The sequence below is a fragment of the Sinohyriopsis cumingii genome, chromosome 10, assembly GCF_028554795.1.
Source record: "Sinohyriopsis cumingii isolate HCF-2022 chromosome 10, ASM2855479v2, whole genome shotgun sequence".
NCBI classification, from domain to species: Eukaryota; Metazoa; Mollusca; class Bivalvia; order Unionida; family Unionidae; genus Sinohyriopsis; species Sinohyriopsis cumingii.
The window spans coordinates 3,019,453-3,044,699 of record NC_142970.1 but is presented as its reverse complement, the minus strand read 5'-3'; the positions used below and the strand labels follow the sequence as shown (position 1 = coordinate 3,044,699).

The 25,247-nt window shown below is 35.3% G+C and overlaps 1 protein-coding gene across 1 annotated transcript; it reads left to right on the top strand.

Moving 5' to 3' along the window:
- Positions 1-4,508: 4,508 nt before the first annotated feature.
- On the top strand, positions 4,509-16,934 carry LOC149789495 (frizzled-2-like). The gene has a single exon (XM_089971521.1). It carries the CDS (start codon positions 4,688-4,690, stop codon positions 6,365-6,367), a length of 1,680 nt encoding a protein of 559 aa, XP_089827647.1. The 5' UTR covers positions 4,509-4,687; the 3' UTR covers positions 6,368-16,934.
- Positions 16,935-25,247: the final 8,313 nt, after the last annotated feature.

Below are 25,247 nucleotides of genomic sequence, written 5' to 3'. Positions count from 1 at the left end.
AAACGGTGTGGTAATTAATTCCTTATTGCACAGAATGTACTTTTAACAATCATTCGGTTAAATCTCCTCGGTTTGATATACGATACCTTGGGTTGTTAAGGCACTACCGTGAACAATGCGCAAGCAGTGTGAATTGCGTGACGAGAATATATCTACCTTTAAGATCTGTTCCAATCAGGGTGATATGAAATAATAGTGTTTTGTGACGTCATGCAACAAAATCTGGACAGGTGTAGAGATAGCAATCTCTCCTTTGAAGCAGCTTTGGATCTTCCTTCAGAAAGGCTTTCATAGTTTGACACTTTCAAAGGGTTATCAAGAACAATATCAAACCCATTTAAAAAGGAAGGACTGGTGTATTTTCCTATTCATTTTAATTAGAGAATATTTTATAGTAGTAAAATGATATCTCACCTGCAAACGTCAACGAGTTCACCTTCTCGCCTATGGGGCTCATTTTTTCAGTTTAAGCGCTGATCATTCTCCATTTCTTCATACGATGAGGATCAATATCCGTTCATGTCATTAATGTAGTGTTGGATTTTTTTTTTTTTTTTTTCGAGTACAAATTTTCGTGGATGACGTGCCTTTTTCGCAATAGACTTTTTCGTGAAGAAACAGTTTTCTTCACATAAATATGTTTAGCGAATACTGTCAACATCTTCGTGAAGAAAGTATGTACACCCTCGTTATATATGAAGATGGTTGCTCGTTTATGAAATAGTACGCTTTTCAGAGTGAATGTTACATTTTTCACAAATGAAAATGATGTCAGTACACATCCAATCAGTTTTTCACACAAAATCTATAATCTTTATGAAAAAATTACATTTTTTTAACACAAAAAGATATTGCCACGTCAAATTATCATCAATAAGTTTCGTCTTTCGTATTAAAAAATGTGAATGCTTCATGAAGAAGGTTGCAGCCTCTTGAAGACTGGTGATGTTTTCGTGAATAATGAGGACTCATGCAAACAAGTTTCTTAATGTAAAATCGTTTTGTTTTGTTGTTGTTGAAATGTTCGATCACATGCCAGTTTTACTTTGTGGGGAAATGTTAACAGCAAATGGACAATTGTGTGGAAACTCTAAAGGAGTTACCGTCAACAGTTTGCATCATTAAACATCACTATGACATAAACGGTCGAGCTCTGTATAACATACATTTTCTTACCCTCTCACCCTCTCCATACAGGAAACAAATGCAGTGTGTAATACGTTAGGTGCCACGGGTGACTAACAAAAAATAATTAAGTAAATAAATAGAGAAATACAGTTGTATTTTGGCAAATACATTTAGCAAATATATTCGTACTAAGGTTACTCACACCAATGACATGTTATCATAGCAAACAGACGTGAACTATTTAAAGGTTAATTCAGTTAATTGAACTCGTGAAACTATTTTTATGCACATTAGTATTTAGTATTAGCATCCAGTTGCTGGTAAGCTTGGAGTCTCTTCCATAACTTTGTTTGCCCCATCGAACACGAACGTAGAATGGGCTTGTAGTATCTATTACTAAAGATATGCATGGCAGGGACATCTGTGATTTACGGACATTTGTTTGCAATTTATTACCAGTTGCGGGAACTTTAGCCATGCATTATTGTAAATATGTGGATTTTCGCTGACTTTCATGAACAGTTTGCAAAAGATTTAATGAGTATTTATAAAATATAAATGAAAATAAAACTTGCATGTACATTGATTTAAAATATATCTTTATCCGCTCTCTGCCCAGTTTCATTATTATTATTATTATTATTATTATTATTATTATATGCCACAATTGCTTGTTGCATGCCTTCATGGTCATCCGTCAGCATAGATCTTTCTTATTATTATACATATATTATCTTTTGACGTATCTACGCTTACTAGTGCGATTAAACCCCGTCCATCTCAGTGTGGCAAAAGAATAATGCGACATTATCACATACACTAATGGAACTAGCCAGCTCAGATTTATGGTTTGCCTCGGGGGCTATTTCATATAACTGGGTTGGCATAGTTATCGTATATAACGGTGTATATGTGTACCTCTTCCATCATTTTACCCTTATCCCCCCCCCCCATTTGCATTTTTAAAAGTAAGACATATCACCACTACCACTACTACTACTACCGCTGATACTACTAATAATAATGTATGATAAAGATGATACTGAAAAGATGGCTATGACGAATGGGATGATGATAATGTCAATGAGAATGAAAACAATATGGTGATGATGATTTGGAGGAGAAACTGGAGTAGATAGCATTAATAGTGACGTCATCATGTACTGAAGTTAAGTTGTAAGAAATAGAAAGTTATAACCTTACAAGATATCCAATATCTGGTACAAATGTTAGCCCCAGCTAGATTAATGTTAGCCCCAGCTAGATTAACGTTAGCCCCAGCTAGATTAATGCTAGCCCCAGCTAGGTTAATGTTAGCCCCAGCTAGATTAATGTTAGTCCCAGCTAGATTAATGTTAGCCACTGGCTAGATTAATGTTAACTCCAGCCAGACCCAGCTCGACTAATCTTAGACCCAGCCATACAAATTTTAGACCAGATAGACAAATGTTAGACCAGCCAGACAAATGCTAGACCCAGATAGACAAAGGTTAGACCCAGATAGACAAATGTTAGACCCAGATAGACAAATGTTAGACCCAGATAGACTAATGTTAGACCCATCTATTGTAAGAAAAGATGCGTATACATGTGTCATCATCTAATTTATTTATAGCAACAGCATATTATTACTGGCGAAACTGTTAAAATTGACGTTTGTAATGAGGGCCTTGAAACTTAAGATCGAAACAATGACAAGTTAAAAGATAGATCAATACAAAAAAGGTCTCAATTTAAAACGAAAGAAGAATTTATTCGGGAACAAACAAAGCGTGTAATTTTTTTACTCTCTAATGTATTCTTTTTTTACAACATTTGCAAAAGCAAAGTATAATGACAAGTCTACATTATTTTTTATAAACAGAACTGTCTTTCTTCATTCGGGGGATAATCAGCCTTTAGGAATTTTGTATTGGCACATCAGGTAGACCTGGACTCGATTAATGATCACAATGACACCTGTGACGAAATATTCCCCCGGCTATCGGCCTTTAAATAAATTACCTAAATATGTGCGTCTCGGGCTCTGACGCTCAAATTTGGAAACATTCCCCAAGGGCATTATAATCCTGTCTGATTGACATCTACATATAGATTTACCATAAGAACTGAGAGTTGGAATGGCCCCAAACAAGTCTTCTCTTTTTCTCCATCTGTGTTTGGCTATGTGTTGTTGTCTTTTTAAAATTGCTGTTGTTGTTTTCATGTGGAATAAGTAATGAATTTCTACTCATGTCATATAAGCATCTTAGGTCAGATGAAATCTTTTCTCATTTCCTTGTGGAGACGTTTGAACACTAAAAAAATCGGTAATTCTTTGGACAAACTGTTTTAAAAACTAGGTTTTTAATTGTGTTTTTTTTAAAATATACATAATTAAAGTGGATAGAGAGTTATAAGGGAATGCTGTTCTTTATAGATAGCACATTTTTGTTTTCATCTTCATGTTCCTCCTTTAAACTTTTTTTTATCTTTATCTTTCTGTTGTTGTTGTTGTAGGGTTTAACGCCATTTTTCAGCACACGATAGGCTATACATGGCGGCCAGTATTAATGGTGGAGGAAGAACCCGGGAAATCCCCAGAAAGAACCACCGACCCACGAGAAGCTACTGGCAAGCTTTCTCACATACCCACATTAGCCGAATCCCAGACTCGAACCCACGCAGACAGAGGTGAGATGGCAGTGATCCGTAACGGAGAGCGCTTTAGACCACTCGGCCACTCGGGGCTCCCAAATGTTGTTTACCTTTGACAAAAATATTACATCGTCTTACTTGTATTTGGAAGAGTTTATTTTCCTTTCTAACTATATTTTACCTTTATTATTTTACCGCGTAACATTTTACTTGCCACTTTGTATTTTTTTTAAATTTTACTTTATTTATATTTTCTGGATTATGCTGCAACGTCACAATATACGGCAGAAACTAAATTAAATTCACTTATCTTAAATATATAATGTAAAAGTTTTTCTTTCAGAAGACATGAGTGATATTAGATGTCTCAAATTTCGTTATGCACAGCATAGCGTTCAGCCTATACCCGTTATTTGTTATATGATCCCTCTGCTGTCTAAATCCCTCGTCTCTAACATGTAGATTAAATACATATCGAAGTGTTCTTTTTTTAAAAAAAAAAAAATTCTCCGTCCTTTAACAGTGTTTACAATTTTCTTGCAGGTGTTTCTTTGTTGTAGGAGTTGAACGGAACAGCCGATAATGATAATAAGAAATTGCTAGCCAATGAAAATCTACTGGGGCGCTATCAGTTTGATTGGGTTTCTAGATCTCCGACTGCGGGTTGATTTCTTTGTAAGCTATTTCCACACGCTTTTAATCGTGTGGGGATCTCGAAACCTCTGACGTACTAGTATGTTTGAATAGGTGTAGCACAAAGGCGGCCATCTTCCTAAGGCGAGAAGGGGATTTACAAACTTGTTACGGATTTCTCCATAAATTTTCATAGTTTTGGACTGTGATACGTCGGAACTAAGCTGGAATGTAAGTTTTGAACAAGTTTTTATTCAACTTAAAGATATATTTCGTGGAATCTGCCATAATGGCGGCAAGATCGGTGACTCTTTGTTGGCTTGTGATTTTCATTTGTGCTTTTGAAGTCTCTTCAGTGAAGAATGTCATGGGTTCGCAGGGCTACACACGAATTTCGGACCAGCCGTTAGCTCCCCACGGAAAATGCGAGCCTATTCAGATACCACTTTGCAAAGATATTCAGTACAATGAAACAATTATGCCCAATCTGTTGAACCATTTAAAACAAGAAGATGCTGGTATGGAAGTCCATCAGTTTTTCCCATTAGTTAAGGTACAATGTAGCCCACAGTTGAAATTTTTCTTGTGTACGATGTACGTACCCGTATGTACTGTACTACCGGAAGCGATTCCCCCCTGTCAGTCCCTTTGCAACCAGGCAAGAGATGGATGCGAGACGCTTATGAACAAATTCGGATTTCAGTGGCCTGAGAGTTTGCAGTGCGAAAAATTTCCCAAGAAAGGACTTTGTGTAGGTGAGAACAACACGGAACCCATTGAACCCCCTGGTTCAACTTTGAGACCATATGAAACTACAACATATAGATCATTCAATAATAATACGATTCCAAGTATTGTCACCTGCCCATTTAAATACCAGGTTCCTGCAGGCTTTGATTATAAACTGCGAATTGGAAAACAAACTTTGCGAGACTGTGGTGCACCATGTTATGGAATGTTTTTCAGCAAGGAGGAGCGAGATTTTAGTCGCCTTTGGATCGGCATTTGGTCATGTATTTGTCTTGCATCAACTCTTTTCACCGTATTAACATTTTTAATTGATATGCAGCGCTTCCGCTACCCAGAGAGACCAATAATTTTTCTCTCTGGATGTTACTTCATGGTTGCCATCGCATATGTAGTTGGATTTTTCCTTAAGGACTCTGTATCTTGCTTCACATTTAAAACTGATAAAATAACTAACTCTGTTAGTGAGAAGATCATCACACAAGGAACGAAAGTCGAAGGATGCACCATTCTGTTCATGATGCTGTATTTCTTCAGTATGGCCAGCTCTATCTGGTGGGTGATTCTTACATTAACTTGGTTCCTTGCAGCCGGTATGAAATGGGGCCATGAAGCGATTGAAGCCAATTCCCAGTATTTCCATCTTGCTGCCTGGGCTGTTCCAGCCATAAAAACAATAGCCATTTTAGCAATGGGACAAGTGGATGGTGACATACTTAGCGGAGTTTGTTTCACAGGTATATTTGACGTCGATGCATTAAGAGGTTTTGTGCTGGCACCACTTGTAGTGTATCTGATTATAGGCACTTCTTTCCTTCTAGCCGGCTTCATATCATTGTTTCGCATTCGTACAATTATGAAAAATGATGGTACGAAAACTGACAAACTGGAGAAACTGATGGTACGAATAGGCATTTTTAGTGTTCTTTACACTGTGCCCGCTACAATAGTTATAGCATGCTACTTCTATGAACAATCATCACGTGACTCGTGGATGGTAACTTGGTATAATTCATTCTGCAAGATGTCTAAATCTTGTAACATTCAAAAGAACATGGTTGAGAGTTCACCTGACTTTGTAGTTTTTATGATCAAGTACCTCATGACTGTGATTGTTGGTATCACTTCAGGGGTTTGGATCTGGACTGGAAAAACAGTCAATTCATGGAGACGCTTTTACTGTCGAATATTCTCACCACATAAACACGAGTCTGTGGTTTGATGCACTCATGATGGATTCTGGTGTCAACTAAATCGAATGTAAAATAATCGACACTAGGGTGGAACACGACCACTCCCCGTTTCCTGCTCAAGACCCCAATGTCAAATTGACAAATGTTCATCATCATTATGTTAATGAATGGTTCATCACCTATAGTAATGTGAATCAAACTAAAGGAGGATTGACAAGTTGAGAAATGCCAAATTCGGGGTCGAAAAAAAGGACTACAAGATTTTGTGTAAGGAAGTGTGATCACATGGAAATACAAATGCTTATAGCAAGATCGTGATGATTCCAATGGGATATCTGTTTTTTTTTGGAAGTAAATTTTAGGTAAGCTTGACAATTGGATGCATACAGTAAAAGTCCACAAGGGATGTAATATGATTCCACCATTCAGCACTTCCTGGGAATGCATTAGTCAGCAAATTAGATTTTATTGTTCTGACAAATTCATACTCTTGGAGCTGGATCTGTGTGTATGTACTGTGACCACCATGTCTTTGGTTATAAAAAGTCCCGTATGGTAGCTCCTCAGCTGTACCATATATATTAAGATGGAGTTTTGTGCATGTTTAAAAATAACTGATATTTCCTTTAAGTCATTATGTTGTTAGAGCAATACTAAATAGATGTTAGAACAGATAAGGCATGGTAAAAAAAAATATTTTTTTTTCTTTCTCAAAACCAACCACCCTAAAATCCAGCTGACTCCATCTTTTCTAACATTTTTAAGTGAACATCATTTCTGGAAATCTTTACATCTGGCATTGCTTGGACTTCTCATTCAGGATGTATTACTGACTTTGTAATTTCTGAATAATTCAGCTTCACAATTGAAAATATTCCAGAATATACAAATTCATATATTAAACAATATTTTAAAAATCTGCAATCTTTTTTCAAGCCTGTAACAGGAACATTTTTTTTATACTTGGTCATACAAAATAAAGCAAATATTGGCATCCTACCCAATCTCATCAGCAGCTGATTTTTGTCATGGTTTAAAAAAAGTAAATTTTGACTTTTAAATTACTTGTGTTCACTTAGCCTTCAGTAGCACTCAAAGTAAGTTTGAAGATCAACGTTTAGCATCAACTTTTAATAGTGTTTATTCGAAAGAGAAAAGGACCTTAATGATAATGAATACTTTTTGTTTCATTTTTAATATGAAGCATGCACATGAGACAATTTTGGAAAATAATCAGGGCCAGTACTTTTGTACTAGTTCATATTCAGATGGCTAAATATGTACACTCTTGTAAGAATTAAGTGATACCTTTTGTGTACCACTAACATTTATTCTGTGGATTATATTAGCTGTTGTCGTTTCATTTCTTGGTCAGTGATTCTATCTTGAAATAATTATCACTGACTGGATATTGGGTATAAATGTGTCCAAAGAAATGCATTTGCTGAAATAAAACAGATCCTTCATATATATATATTGTATTACTTTGTCATCAAAGTGGATGGCATTAAATGGTTTAGCAGGTTGTGGTCATTTGCATCCCAAGATGATCTGGGTCCCAAATTGTATAAGGCACTTGCCTTTACAGATCCCTTGCACATCTCACTATGTCCACATGAATTAAAGTTTTACCTCAGCCAGTAAGGGTATGTGAGAAAGCTTGCCAGTAGCTTTTGGTGAGTTTAGTCTTCTATGCATGGTGTGCAGAAAATGTCGTTAAAGCAGACCAAACCAAAAATACAGAGTTTTTATATACATTATATGATTTAGACCATAATTTATTTTAAATAAAGAAGTAAGTACATTTGAATGGTAGTGTTTTGAAAATGGATTATGACAATGTTTGTTATTGATGAGAACTTGTAGGATGCCAGTAGTGGATGCCAACTTTAATACTTGATGGTACTGATCTCTGTTGAACAGCAGCAATGTATTTGGATACAGGAATTTTGACTAGCAAAGGAAAGGATAAGCATAAAAGGAAGAGAATGTGTGCCATATTTTTGTTAAAGGAAATGGTGAACACATTGCCCAAACCCAGTAGTAGTGTTGGTATTAACATTATATATAATAAGTTGGATAAGAATTTATTGTCTTCATTTAATTTACTGATCATTTTCATTTTATTTTGTTTATATGGGGATGGATACATGTTTAAGCTGCATAGTTTGGTATGTTTCTTGATGCATGCATGTATAAGAACATTTGTGGCTGTTGTCATACAGTCCAATTGAGTGAGGATATTACAACTAAAATGTAAAATGGGGTAAATAGTTATTTGTATAAATGTGTAAAAATTTCAAATAGCAATATATTAAGGTGAAATTGCTGCTTTCTTCCAAGATTATCATGTTTCATCCAGATCTAGCATGCCTGGCTCTCCTTTCACAGATGTAAATATGTAAAGGTAGAATTTTTTTGAACAACAATATTGAAACTCCATTTTTTTTATAAAAAAGAATTTGTGTAGAACTTCACATGGTTCTCTTTTAAAATACAAATAGAACCATTAAAAAAATTTGAGCTAGGGGTAACTATGCTGGATAAAGCACACTGTTGATTTTGAGGCAGATGCAGTGCTAACAAGGTGCTGACTGCCATATTAGTGAATCTGCTTGTTTTCATGTATGTGCATCACTACTGAATCCTTATTGAAAGCATATCATACCTTGAAGCTGTCATTTTGAGATGAAAAGTCTTTATTGACAAATAACCCTTGGTTTTTGAAAATGTTTATTTTTCAGCCTTCTCATCACATTTTTTTAAAATCCTCAAATAGACTTGAGTATGTGTGAGAGGTTAAAACTCTGAAAATAATGAGCTAGAAATCATAAACCTTTTAACTAACGATCATTAATAATTTTCCATATTCAGATCATAATTATCTTACGAGTTTGAAATTTTCTGCAGTAAACTACATACATCAGCAACTGATTTTGATCACATGACTTATAATGGTCATGTGATACAAGGACTCTGGTATAAATGAGTGGTAATTCAAGCCCCTCATCCCTGTTTTTTAATGTTGGTATCCACTGTCATATTTCAGCCTCCTCCTTGAACTTCCATTTCCACCTGTTCTCAAATTTGATGACCTTGGTTGTTTGGAACAATGGAACATCCCATATTGCTACATTGTTCATATATGACCAATGACTCTCTGCTGATGTGTTGCTTTAATTCTTGTTTGTGACAGTCTGCCTTTTTCACATATGTAGTCAAGTCTCATAATCACTACATTTGATATGCCTAACTGCAACATTTAAAAAAATTTCAGTTGAGTCAAATAGAATGTGAGGAATTTTCAGCCAGTTCTGAACTTGTGCCATTGCTGCTTTAAAGACTGAAGAAGTAAATTCTTACATTTGGGAGTTTTGTGTGATCTAAATAAATTTTTGGCAATTATCTATTCCTGTGGACTCTTAAATATCTATTAAATTAATTAATGGTTGTAAGAATAATATATAATATTAATTGATGCAATCAGTTGTATGGCCTGTAAGGAACACACTGATTTACAATTTTAAGAAGTTTAAATTAGGAGTTTTCACTCACATCACATCTACTTTGTTGTGTTGCTATTTGAATTTTTTCAAAATGTAGTTTTAAGTTATGATCGTGGAAGCTTGAGGTGCCCGTAATTCATGTGTATTATTTGCCAACTTGGTGTATATTTAGCATGTTAGAATATTATAGAATATTTGTAGAAAGAAATTTAAAATTCCTGTGTACGTTACTATATGAAAATTTATTTGATGTGAAGCATATGTTACCATTGAGATAGAATTTTTAAATATCTGCTTTTTTCCAGTCCTGATACTAATATCAAAAATTAGCAGTTGGTAGAAGTTTGTTAAAACCCATGCCATTTGTCAGCAAATTCAGTTGATTGTTTTTGTTCCGATTGCTTTCTTACTTAGCAGGACTTTTTTTTAATTTGCAGAGCTTATTTCTTAGATCGAATTTAATACTTCAATAAAAAAGAATGTTTTCTTTTTTAGAACTTTTAATCTATAGCTGTCTGACACTTATTAATGTTTTAGGACCAGTCAATTTGAGATAGTTGGAATGGGAGTTTGCTGATGAATACTTGTAAGGGAAGCGGCATTCTTAAAAAAGAAGTGGGATTACATTGCATTGCTTGCAAAATTTTGCTTTTGTCAATGTCTGTTCTGTGACACATCAGTTGCTGGTTGAATGCTAATTTACTCACAAGTTTTGCTGAAAAGTAAGCAAAGTGCAATTCAGATATGTATCACATTTCAAGCCCTACCATTTATTTTCTCACTTTCTTGTATATTTAGAAAAAGCCCTTGTTGAAATGGAGAGGGGAATTTCCCCTCCCTTCCAATTTGTTTTAAAATAGACCCTGGCTCAGTGCTTTCTTTTCTGCCCAAGTCTCTGCACCAATAACAAATTGATAATCAAACATACAATGTTTAAACTGCACATAATGTTTATTGTACAAGAGGGTTTCTCTTCCTGAATTGCTGTATGCTTACCTGCTATACCTGTTCTAAGTGGTACTGTTTATCAAGACTTTTTATGTCTACAGATTGTTGGGCAGCTTTGTATTGATCTGTGAATATATATCATTCCAGTAGGTTTACTGCAAGGTTCAGTCCAGTTTTCAACCACTCATCGAGTAGGGTCTTTGACAATAATCCCCTTTGCCTCTGCTTTCTCTATACCATCATGGACTTTTAATTGTAAAAAGATGCCACTATTTCATTATGTAAACGGTATACCATAAAACCCATTTTAAAAGGTCAACTGTATTTTGTGGTGTTATTTTATCCTTTCAGTGACAAACCACCTTCTCATGTGAGACCACATGTTGGTGGCAGAATTTGTGATCATTGAAGGCATTTTATGCCATAGTAATAAAAAGTCCCAGTGATACACCATTACTAAAAGAAAATGAACAAATTTGCTCATCATTTGGTTTTTGTTTTGTTGTGGCTGAGAAGGTCCAACGTTTCAGATAACTAATGCTAAGACTAGTAGTGGGGTGGGGTTGGAGGGTACTTAAAGCTAGCACTTTTTGTGTGGAACATTAGGACTTGCAGTTAGTTCACCATACAGCACTCACTCCTTATAATGCTTTTCATGGGAGCCATTGAGGATACCTACTTACAATGCAAGACTTTACAGTGAGGTTGTGCTGTACATATTGCATACCAGATTTACTCCTGTTCAAGGTTTTAGACACTTGGAATACAATGAGGTGGTGCCTATAGAAAAAGGGTACAAGAATAAGATCACTACAGTATTTCATTGAATCCATAGAGGTTTTGATCACAAAATATGGTCATTGGATTACTGATGTTGAATAAGTGTCAAGTGTGATCGTCTGCAGCTACAACTTTGCATAGTTAGTGTGACCATTTTGGTCAGCAGTAGTTGCACTTTACAGCACTCAATTCAACTCTTAAAAGACAGGAAAATTTTAACAGCTGTCTGTCCTGGAACACTTTAGTCTGAGACATTTTAATGTTTGGCATTTCTTTAATTCATTCCATTGGATTAAAAGTGGTTGCTAATGGCTTAAATTTATAGGTAAGCATGGACATGATGCAGATAGAGCCATTGGGTTACAGTTATATAATCACAGGGAGTAGGTTGCAGCTATTTTTAGATCACTGCTGAATCCCAATGTGTGCCTATTTTTACATTATTCCTAGTGCAAGAGAGCAAAGCTGGCAATTTCCAGAACCTGTCAGTATACCATAAAATGTTTAAAGTGAGAATAAATTTATACAAGTTACTTGTGAAAGTCAGGAATTGTAAATTTGACATTGCAGCCTTACTCCTTAATAGTAGATTTGATGTGTACCATATTAGTCCTTCAGACTCGGATTGTAGTACATAAAGTTCAGGTACAATGTGATTTATATCCATTTGTACATGATGTAAGACCCATGTTCACAAACAGTGTGTTTCACAACTGAACAATGTGGATTCTATTTGACACATTAAACACTAGTAGATTAGGGTCTAGGTAATGTGTTAAAAAATGGAGAATAGTGGTGTTGAGTCTGACTTGTGTTTCGTCCACTGACACATTGGAGAACATTATACAGGATTAAATTTGGTACATACAACAATACATTGATGCCATGGTACAAAAAATACTTAGAAGTCACTTAAACCAGCTTGCTCATAATTTCAAAAGATGGAGTTCTTCATACACATCTTGTTTCACAGTTTGCTTCCCAGCTGACAGATAATATCAATGCTTATAATGTGCCATATTGCCAGAGTAAGACATACCTTAAATGCACACATTGCAGACATATATTAATCAATGGGGTGATAATCCTGATATTTGGCCTACTAGCCAAGCAGAAATGATAAGATGAAAATGGTCTTTAAACTTCAGTTTTGTTACAACTGTTTTAAAAGAACTATTACTTGAAATTTCAACTTGGCAAAATGTTTTTATTTTCCAGGATACTAGCAACTGGAAATACTCATCCCCTGATCTTGGTCTTAACTGCCTGCAGATGGTTGCAGGCTATGCATGCATTAATGTGGTATTTTCTGCTGATGTTAACATTAGTGTTCCTGGATTTCGTCTGTACACTGGCCATTGTTTATATTACCAATTGGTCCAAGAAATGGAGGAATTTTGAGGCACCGCATATCATGTCTATGTTCTTAATATGAATGCAGTATTTTTTAATAAAAGTCTACTATTCTTTTCTTATGATAAGCCTGGGCAATTTAACATATTGTTTGGCAAAGAAACTTTGGCCAGATCTGTATATACAGCTGTAGAAATGGAGTACAAATTGAAATTTTCCAATCCATTCTCAACCATCCTACATCCCTAGCTTGCAGACGCATAAGAAGCTTTTTTTTAGAGTGGCTTTATGTGTCAGTTAATGATAACAACGGGTCAAAGGTTTTTAAGAAATCAGAGCAAAGAACCATGGCTAATATTGCAGTAACTTGGGTGATTTAAATAGTATGTGCAAAACTTTGCTTGTAGTGTTGTGATGGGCAATTAGATTGGGGTTTGGATTTAGGAATATTTTGACTTCCCATGATTACATGTGCTACAGAGTATACAATACACTATGTCAGGGTTATTTCATTCAGTCCATTTTTTAGTAAGAGTATGGAGTGTGATTGACAGACAGATGGTGCCTGTATCAGTGTTTTCTTGATTAAAAAAAAGTCCAGCTGTGACAGTCCAGTAGTGTAACTACTGACTGCTGCTTTGAGCAGTTCTCCATTACACAATACATTAGACATTAAAATGTTCAGTCTGTTATGTGAACATGGAAAATCAATAAGAGACCTAATCAAAAGTAGAAAAGCAGTCATGCTTTACTAGATAGAAGGAATCACACTTATTAATTTGTTCTTGCCTTGTCAGTAAAGTTATTATGAACTTGGCCATATTGAACATGTTCTTCCTGATAGTCCAGAATTTGCAAATATATATACTCATTGGTTTTTCTGGGATCATGATGGTCTGTTATACGGCACACAATTGCAGAAATTTGACTGATACCAGAAGCTGCCCACCCAAAAATCAACTGGATCTATGAATTCTGTGATCACAAATTAAAACTCCACCATTCTTTATAAATCAGCTCTATTTTAGAAATCCCCATTTATTATTGGGGCACATCTACTCCTGGGAGTAAATTATGCACATTTTCTTTTTGAACATGCATGCATAGTTTACACATGGGAAAGGTTAAGGCTATAATGCCTACTTGTGGAACTTTGGTCAACTTCATTCATTCTGTGGATGCTAATTCTCCTTGTATATTTCTTTTATACATGTTTATGACTTTTGTACACTTGCTTGGAAATTTTTATTTGTAAGGATCAGACATTAATTCACTGAATGTTTGAAATTATTACAAATACACAGTCTTAATTTCATACTCTACATGTATAATGTGAGTTAATAAACCACTTTTTTTTAAAGAAAATTATTTTCCTACAGAGTATTGTATAACCACATTTTTGTGGTCATGTGCATAATTTTGCAAGTCCTCTATTTCAAGTCTCTGTTGACAGATTAGGTTGTTTCAGACTTTGATTCCAGGTTGGATTTAAAGTTCAGTGCAAATGTTTTTTTATATACTAAGATAGATTATTATTGTGCATGGAATAACGTTCTTGCTTCTTTTTCATTATTCCAAAATGTTGATTAGGATGTATCTTTTATATTGTAAACAATGTAAAACGGCCAAAAAAGGCATGTCATTCATTATCTAAGATTTCTGTTGTGAAATTTTTTCCTCAGATTTGTTTTATACATGTATTTTTTATGTTGAGGGTTGTATTCTTAATGTGTATCTTAATTTTCAGAATTGCATGAAAATGTTAAGGTTATTTTTATTGATTTCTGTTTACATGATTTTTAGGGTACCATACATCAATTTTTAATATTTTGGGAAATGCAACAAACAAACAATTCAGCATATTTTATTGCAAGTATATGCTGAAAATGATGAGAAGAAAAGATTTTTTAAAAACTTGTGAGTACAACATTGCATCTTTTATATACATATATATATATATTTCATATTGTACCATATTTGTTCATGTAAACCCAGTAAAGAGAGCAGTTACTATAGTTTGTGAATGCCTCTATGTGGTAGATCATGATCATAATATGGTAGATCATGGTCATTGACTTTTCCACTACACTGCAATTAAGTGCAGTTTGCACATGGGCAAATACATGTACAATGCTGTGTTCATTTCTGTAACAGAAAAGTATATGTTTGTAAATATTCAAAATAGGATCATAAAGTATACTTTTTAACATGTGAAGTACTTCTATAACACTTAGATATATTGCTAAATGACACAAACGTCAGTCTTTTCGACTTCTATCTTAATTAATTCTCAAATTTCTCTTCCATTTTTTTTGGGGTACTATACAGGTTTTGTGGTTTTCTAGAGTTTTTGTTAAAAAGAAAAAATTGAAAACTTCTGCAGATTATTTAAGGAAATGTCAGAAACACAAAAATGCATGCTCATACTCCATTACCATAATATTTTTGCAGTTTTTCATTGCAAGAAGCTCTGTTATTAGTCACATGCTAGAATATTTTTTTTGTTGCTATTTATGTGTATTTGTAAGTGGAAAAAAAATCAATGTGCAAAATCCTATTTCTACTGTCACTTTCTTTTACCAGTTACTTTTGTTACCAGTACCTATTGTAATCCAGGAGTTTTTAACAAAAAAAGGAACTAAGATATTTTTTATATCCATTTCAGTTGTAATTTAAGTTATTTTAAGTATGTATAAAAATACATTTACAGCTGCATTGTTTTTCTTGTTAAAAACTGAACTCTGATTTATAGACCTGTCCAAGTTTATATTTTTGGACTGATACATGGTTGCTGAAGAACCTCATCTGATTGAACAAGAATGTATTAAAGATAGCCATATCATGGTAAGATAATATGCAACATGAGTATCAGCAATCAGTCATGCTACAAAGAAAAAAACACTAGTAGAGCAAGTACATTGATGAATATACTCTGTAGGACGTTTGCTAATGTTTTTGTATATCACTGGATAATTTAGCGCTTGCAAAAGGATACAACAGGTTGACATCACGTCTTCAATTTTTCACCAACTGCTCACGTTTTAAGGTATGCAAGTGTTAAATGTTAGATCTGAAGGAAACGATTTTCATGAGAGCTGAACACTTTCCTTTTCATAACGTTTTTAGAGCAGGCTCCATGTGTATGGAGAAATGAGTCTGCTAATTTATACCCATGTTTGTAGGTAAATACCAGATCTGACACCTTATTTCCTTGACTGCCTCTCTCCTGTTTAAATTTTTCCCATGACTGAATTCAAGGTTCAAGCTCGGAGCTCATAAATGATTCACATGAGACTAAAAATGTGAGCTTTAAAAGTTCTTTTTCATGCATACATTATACTATTATAATGTCACACTGTCGTTCCAATCCTTTTGTACATCGTGTTGAAAGAAAATGTTGCCAATATGTTTCATTATCTAGACTAGTGTATGAGAATTTGCCAGTTTGGTTTTACCTTTATTTCATTGCAGAGCTTTATGCATATCTTGTTTTAAGAGTTGAACATTTTTTGATGGTATCTTTAAAGACTAATACAGAAGGCTGTAGTTTTATTATCAAGCATTTAAGGTGCAGCATTCTCCTTGGACTTCAATATCCCCAGCATTCTTTAAATTTTTAATTTTAAACGGGTATTTATTGAAGTAATGTTTATTTTGATGCAAACATTGTAAATCTTGAAGGAATGTTTTGACTATCAAAAGTACATGTTCATGTTTTTAAAGGGATGTATAATGTTGCACGATTTCACAGAATAAAAACAGATCAGAGTTCAGATTTTTTTCCTTTTAATTGTACTATAGTTTATTTTAACGAAAGGCTTTTGGAAGTGAACTTAGTACTAAGTTTGCAAAACAAATAATGCGGTACATTATCAGCAAGCTTAATCCAGTATAAAATAATGATCGATGTTTGCTTTACTTTCAGAATGTATCGTCTTAAATTCTGCATTTGATAACAGGTCACGTAACCCATTTTCATGGCTGGCGTTTGAATAAATCATAAATAACAGTGGTGTATGTTGTAACGTTCTTATTGCCTGTTTTTCCGTATTTATTATGTCCCCCACTTCCTGAGCAAATGCAGCTAGTTCCAAACTGGTTGTCCATATTCCAGAATTACCTGTCGAGTTTATATGAATATAAATAAGTATGATCATGAAGTATTGTTGAAAGGCATCATTGCACATGTCCTCCGTTTATTCAATTTGAGGCATGTATACTATCCTTTGTATTCTTCTCCTGTTTATTATTATTCTTAAGAGGATGAGCCACTGTGGCTGAGTGGTTAGTGTGCTGGTCGCCTACCTAGACACGTGCACATTCGAATCTTACACAGATCAACCTTGGCAGTACATAACAGTTCAGGTGTTTATGCGCCGTTAAAATACTATAAAGGTCAACGTCGGATGGTAGGTGCATGGTTTGGCACAAGGAACGTAAATTACATGAAAGTTTATCTTGATCGTCAGTATTCGCGAAGTACGTATAGTACCACCGTTAGACGTAAAATGTTTGAACCGCCGAACGGGCAACTAGGTCACATTCATTATCCATTACGTTCGCTAGCCCATAAGACTAGTCTGAATTGGGTGGCATAAAATACTTTTCTGATACTGCCCGTAGCCCTCTCACATTGAAGCCGTCGGATATCAAAATAAGGCTCAATTACCATCGTGTATAAAAAGTCTATCGCGATATGATTATCCTTGATTAAAGTCACATCAACCGGCCTCTCTGCAAAAAGTTACTGTAAAAAAATTAAACTTGACTGAGAACCTCTACTGTAGAGATATTTTATATTTCAAGCGGCGGTAATTTCGTCTTTTGTGTTACTTCAGTGAAGAGGACAGTAGATAATGTCACTCGCTGTATATAAAATTCGATGAACGCATGAAAACAGTGATGAGAAAATGGTCATCCGCTCTTGCACATTTTAAGCCGTAACTGCATTTCTGCGCTAAAATCGTACCTGTGTGCATGCAACATGAAATCGTGCTGTATTTACACTAGTGTAAAATTTGGGAATAGAATTATAAAGTATGCGTTTCTTCAATCACAAGTGGACCGCTCAGGTGGCCTAAGTGGCTAGAGAGCCCAACCCGGATAGTGTAGGTCGCGGGTTCGAACCGCGGAGAACAATGGTATTAGCAACTGCCTTGCATGGCGCTCGGCATTAAGAGGTTAGTGTTAGGACAGGTCGGCCTGGTGTTAGGATAATGTGACTGGGTGGGACATGATATGATACTACACGTTTACGTCATTATGCCCCAGTGCTAGACATTATAAACTGCCACACTGCTGACATCGTAGCAGTATGGCTGAAAAATTGATAAAGCTGCGTTAAAGATCCAAATCGCGCACAAAAATACGCACACAGATGTACTTATGGGTAACCATACACAACTGTTTAGTGTTAAGTTAGGTCAGTATTCAAACAAAAACGTTACTGATGTCTCTACATGTAAATACTGTAAATATGTCCATCATGAAAGAAATAGAGGCATTATTGCAAGGCGCCAAGTACTGGCACCCAAACTTACGTATCTCCGCTATAAACGTGAGCCTTAAAAAATATAAACTTTCGCGACTGTGTTCTGTTAACTTTTGCTTCTATTTTATATGGACCCAGAAAAGCTTGTCCTTGACACGCGTTCTGAAGATATGTGAATCCCAGTCATCATAATGACAACCGTATATATCGATCAATATGGTCATCTTAGAGACAAAACCGTATACTGTATCTCGATCAAGATGGTTGTCATAAAGACGACCGTAGATCTCGAGCAAGATGGTCATCATGAACAATCGTATATTTCGATCAAGATTTTCATCATAAAGACAAAACCGTAGATCTCGAGCAAGATGGACAATGGACAGAAATTTTAAATAGCTGAAAGCTTAATACTAATCGGGTGGTGGTTTTTCCAAATTCTCTTTATTGTCAGTGCTCTGTGATAGCCACCTACCCGTTGAATCCCCATTTTAAACATGGGTAACCGGACTTCTCCATCAGGGCTCTCAGTTTTTGAAGAATAGGGTAACCGGACTTCTCCATCAGGGCTCTCAGTTTTTGAAGAATAGTGTTCCAGGACTTCAAATTTCAAAACGGGGCTTCCAAGTTTCAAAATGTCTAATCAAATTTAGATTTTAAGTTTTGTTATGATATTACTCACGCTATTAGGATCGTAGATGTGATGTTTTCAAAATTGCACACAATACATCTTTTTATTTTTGGAAAACGTTTGAGATATTCTTCAGATTTGATGAAATTTTTGAATTTTATCTAGATATAACAACAATTGTCTCAGTATCATATAATTCAAGTTGGTTTGGCATTATTGTAATTATTAAAAACAAACAATAAGATATTATAATGTTTCAACTTAAGGAAGAAAAAAAGATAACGTAGGAAGAAAATTTAGTAAGACGGGCAATATGAGTGGAACAAAGAAAATAAAACATGTCGATAAAGGGCAACACAGAGTTACCTTTTACATGGATTTTCAAATATGAAACTAAAATTTAGAATAGGTGTTTACAAATGTTCTTTTTTCAGGAGGCATATTTTCTGTGGATATGTCCTCAATAAAAAGTGTGCACACGTCTAGTAGATATTGTCTTACGATCGAAAAGAAGCGTGCGTTTCGTTTTTCTTTTCCTTTTCCGATGAATAGACAAGAGTGTTGTAATGCACAATGGAGTTATTTATTTTGCGCACGGATGTATTTATTTAATGGGGGTAGGGGGCATTTTAGAAAATTGTGAATGACTGCTAACAATGGGATAAAGAGAGTTTTCTTGCGGGGTGGGGTGAGGTAATGATATGCTGGTTTGAAATGTATTATACTACACTAATGGATATATCATGTCGGTTCATTGGAAGCTAAGTGGGTGCGAGAAAGAGGTGAATTAAATATATCAACCTATTAGCTGGAGCACTGTCATGTACCTCCTTCCTCGACTGTCTTACTCCATTTGTCCCTCCCAACCTTTCGTCTCTTTCACCAAAGCCTTGGCACGTTTCGCTATTAATTGCTGGAACGGAGACCATACACGTGTCTTGTAATGAAGCCTGGAGTCTCATAATAAAGCAGTTCCATATATCTTAGCAGTTTAGGAAGTGCGGAAACTTCTTACGAAATAATTTTAATGTTGAGCTTGATTTTAATGTAATCTTTTTGTCGTGATACAAATAGATAATGACTACTTCAAATTTGACGCAAATAAACACACACTGACATAACACTGAAATACTGTGCATATATATATATATATATATATATATATATATATATATATATATATATATATATATATATATATATATATATATATAATGAAAGAGAGAGGGGGTACTAATTATGTCTTGATATGTGATGTCATGCATCAAGTAAAGGAAATGCGTCGTAGTTTAAATACTTAGTTTATCAACCCCATCCAGATTCAAACGAAACTGATTCAAAACAAGGGGAAAATGCTCCTACAACAAAAGAGAAAAAGAAATAAATTAATAAAAAGTAAGCCCGCGTCTTAAGGTGTCCTTTGACCATATACGAAAGAACTAAGTTATCAACTAAATACCAAAGCATAAATAATCACATCTGTCAGATGTTTAAGAGCCTAAAACTCCCGGGTATTTGTGGAAAAGTTTACTACATTATTATTTTAAGGAATTGATATATTGTTTTTACAGAGATACGTCGAGATTATTCAATATGGACTATAAATAGGTGTCCTAAATACATCAATTGATCGTCTTGTAAATCGGAATTTAATGAGCTTTTACACTTAGTTGGTTTTATTAATGTTTAGCATTGCTATAATTATAGTGGTGGGCATAGTGCTGCAGATAAAATCAAATATATGTGAGTCGCCCGGCCTGTTCGCATGGTAATATTTTTGCATTATTATGATTTACGATAACAACATTAATATTTTCATCACCATAAATAACACACCATTAAGGAAAGATATCTGCCTCGATTGTTATCTTAAAATCAGAGGTGTTGTGACGTGGGAACAGAGTTCCATTGCTCTTTTTGCGTGTTACCTCTTTGCGCTCGGCATCTGAGTAAGAGGCGTTCGCTCATTTCTTTATTGCGTTCTCTCACTTTATTGAGCACTTCACCACTTCTCAAAATATTTAATATCATCCACCAGTACTTTGGAAACTCGCTAGAATTGATAAATATTGCAATTTGCAGTAAAGATTTAAATGAAAATATCGATAATTTCCTCTGATTCTGCCATAGAGGAGCATGGATTGTTACAGGTCATATTTTTCTTACCACAGAGCAAGAAGACATAGGTGACACTAATAAATAGCATAGCACGAAAACGAAAACTCCATGATAAAAGATTTGTTGTGAATATATGAGTCAAGTCCATGTGGTGTCGTGGATCGTGTATTTTAACGTAGGATGGTGTGGTACACCGCGCGGATCTACCAATGCAAATTCTTTTATGCTGCTTCGTGTCATTAGTAGTTGTATGAGACTCTCTGGGGACGTACTGGAATTAACATTAGCTCATAGCATGCGTTAGACGCTGGGGACATACGGGATATCTCAGGGAATGTATGAGAAATGTAGTGTGAATTTTTTTTTATTACAATCAAGAGCGCATGCAGATTTTTTCTGGTCAAGGGGAAAACGTAGTGGTCAGCTATTAAGTTTTACGGATGCTTCCCCCGGCCCTTTGTGCGGGCGCCCATGATTACAATCCAATGCACTATCCAGCAGCCTGTTTTTTTTATTACAATCCGACACACACCCATACCTTTACATTATAATCCAACAGACACCCATACTTTCCAACACAAACCCCACAATCCAGCAACCTCTTTGTAATTAATATCGAATCCCACAATCTGCAATCAAGCCCCGGCTTTTTTTATTACAATCCAACACACAATTTTACTACCCAATACATACCCTACAATGCCGCAACCTCTATTTGATTGCTGTCCAAAATTCCCCAACCCTTACAGTTCAACGAAAAGGGTAGGGATGTTTATGCATATTATCATACATAAAGGCTGGAAGTTAGTATAGACATTCTACTATACCCTCACACACATGGAAGCACAAGAGAAGGAGTAAAGGGATATTCATTTTCAATCGTACAGCACAGGCATACACAAACACATGCATACATACACAAAGCATTTTTTGGGCAAATATGATTAATATAAGCTGCATCGCTTAAAGGGTCTTCGCAAGCTTTATCTCATGATGGGACAGTAGTGTAAAATCCTTGCCTTTTCACATACATATGTATTTTATATGTCGCTATATTTTTTATATACACATATGTATGGCAATCAGGGCTGAACAGCATACCCGAAACTATGGTTTGGGACTCAACGCTTGTCCACATCTTGCCTGAGTTGTTTAGGAAACAGGTGACACTAACGAAGAATGCCGTTGTATATATAGTCTAAGATCGGATTGGGATGGATCAAAATGCTCCACCAATCACAACGCGTGTTCCAAAATTCAATCAAAGATGTCACTGTCAATTTAAAGACGCACCTGCGTTCATACGCTTTACCATTGTAGGACATGATATCAATGTAATGTAGTGCGCCTGTTGCGAGTACCTCGTATTCCCAGAGTGGTAGTACTATGACTACGACTACTAATGTAGCTTTAACCAGTAATCCTCTTTCAGAAGATGATGAATTCAATTTAGTTTTGGCTGATTTACTGTCATCTTTACAAGAATGCTTGTTTGTGACAGGAGTACCACCCTCACCTCCATCATTACCATTGGTGAATGATTTCAGAATGAGACAGAAGGAAAAATTGGAGAATTATATTTGAAACGACAGAAAGAAACATGAGTATCTATTCAACAACGGCAAGAAGGCGAATAAAGAAAACGAGAAGAACCAGAAGGGTGGCGCTCACCAGATAATATGTACTTTTGAGAGAGTGACGTATGTAAGGTGAAGTAGTTTGCATTTAAAACATGCACAGTGGAGAGAATGTTTGCATGCCTCTATGCTACATTAATGTAATGTGGATGATATTTCTTTTGGATATTGTACTTTTGGAAATTTTACATGATTTAAGCACACTGCTAACTAAAATGACTGCTCCCTTGTGTTAAAAAATCAGTCTGAATTAGTCTAAAATACACTATACATAACAGCTATTAAAATAGGGAAAATGAATTTTGCCAGACTAGACAATACCAGCTTCTGAAAGTGCAATGAATGAATTACCAAATATATAAAATGTAAAAAAAGTTATCGGCTCTTTTTTATACAGTTGACCTCTGAAGTTCAGGAAGTGAAAATGACCAAGTAGAGCTAGCACTTTTTTGAAAGGTGCACATTTGAAGTAAGGCCAAGCTGTATACTCTATAACCCATAGTACACCCATCAATCACACACCAAAATAAAGGGAATTAAAGGTTCTTTGCATTATACCTAAGATATACAAGGTCTTTTTTAAATAGCCAGTATAACCAGTGAGGAAAGCCGGGGACATTCTTTTTCTTTAAATTCCTAACCCTATGCAAAATGCGAAACTGTATAGCGCCACCAAGGGAAGAGAAGAGACAAAAAGGAAGGAAGTGAAAACAAAACGGCGAGTTTATCGCAAGACATTTTGGCGGTGTATCTGAGAAAACTTTATCACACAATTATTTTAGCTAACCCCAACAGTAAAAGATCTTCACGTTTCTAGCAGCAGCAGTTGCTACTACCACTACCAAAGCAGCAACATTGGTTGCAGCAGGAGTAAGATTTCGAAATGGAGAAGGATTAAGCCAGTTATAGCTGATGATGTCAAGTCAATAAGTTTATTTGTGATTAAAGGAACGCCAACGGTCCTTTACATGGCCCCTATATCTACTATTAAAGATATACTAATCAATCATTGATAAATCAAGTAAGATTGAAATTCCTTTCAAATGATTCAGTGCATTTGTTATTGTGATTAAATATCTTATCCAGGCGAAGATTTTTAAAATGACAGACAAAGAAACGCTTGTTTTCGTTGGTTTTTCTTTTTGAATGAGAATCAAGGTGAAAGTTTCATGACACATCATGAAATTCCATTTTTCTGTCTTTCTTACACTGTCTTTAAAAAAAATAAAATTTCTTCACTGAATGGGTTCTTCCGCTTCACGGTCTTCTATTTGTCTTTTTTTCTTGCAGTTTATTACTGGAATGGCATCATGTTCTGATTCTGAATGCTTCTCCTTGTTCTCTTTTTTCAAGGGACACACTTTATACCAAAGTCGTTTTCCTGACAATGATAACTTGGCATCTTTACTTTTGTCGCTCGCTTCTACTGTCATTTCTTTGCTTGGACGTTGTGAATTCTGAAGCCACGTGTCCTCTCAGTAATCTTATCCGAAGTATACTTTCAAATGACTGTCTGATTTGACCATTCCCTCTTCTTCACAGCCTGAAAGTTGAATACATATCTATTCCTAGAGTGAGAACATATTTCTGTATTAGGGAATGAGTGTATGTAAAACTAAGGCAATTCCAGTTTTGGAATTAAGCTGAGAACGATCACTCTTTACTGAAACGAAACCAGAAGAAGAAGCCAAGAGACGACTACTTTCAGTGTCGCCTCATGCACCAAATGAAGTGTTAGCACAAGTGCATGCCAGTAACTTCGAAGATGACATGGATGATCATGAACCAACATTCTATACATCTTCCTCCACAAGACCAAGACAGACAAGAATAACCAACATTCTATACATCTTCCTCCACAAGACCAAGACAGACAAGAATAACCAACATTCTATACATCTTCCTCCACAAGACCAAGACAGACAAGAATAACCAAAAGAAAGGAAGTCGTTCAGTAGCTCACGACGATTTCTTTTTTTTTTACATTCAAGAGACTAAAAAGAGTGACTTCCAGAGAATTTAGAACTACTGCTTATATATATTTAGAAATATAAAAAGCTAACGTCTGAAGCATCACACCGTGAAAAAGCGGGTTTCATTAAAAGTTTCAGGTATTCCTTACTACAATTAAAGATATGACACATTAAATTTTCAACCTCTGAAAAAAATCATGAAACGAAAGCAGTATCAAATACGTTTTGAAAGAACGTATGTGGAAATACTTTGCACACAAAACATTCTCCAGTACATCAACGTGGCACTGTGTCTCGTCAAAGCTTAGAATTAATCGTGCTATCGTAGTATTTTTATACGCACCCGATGAGGTCACCCCTGAAAACGAAGTGATGGTATTTGATTGCTCGTTTGGAAAGTTACCTACCACCCAAACGAAGAAACTTGAAATTTTTCAGATCTGGATACCATTGGATTTATCAATGGGTTTAG

Excerpts from the sequence above, each read along its gene's own strand:
- LOC149789495 (XM_089971521.1), top strand. The coding sequence starts at position 4,688 with ATGGCGGCAAGATCGGTGACTCTTTGTTGGCTTGTGATTTTCATTTGT.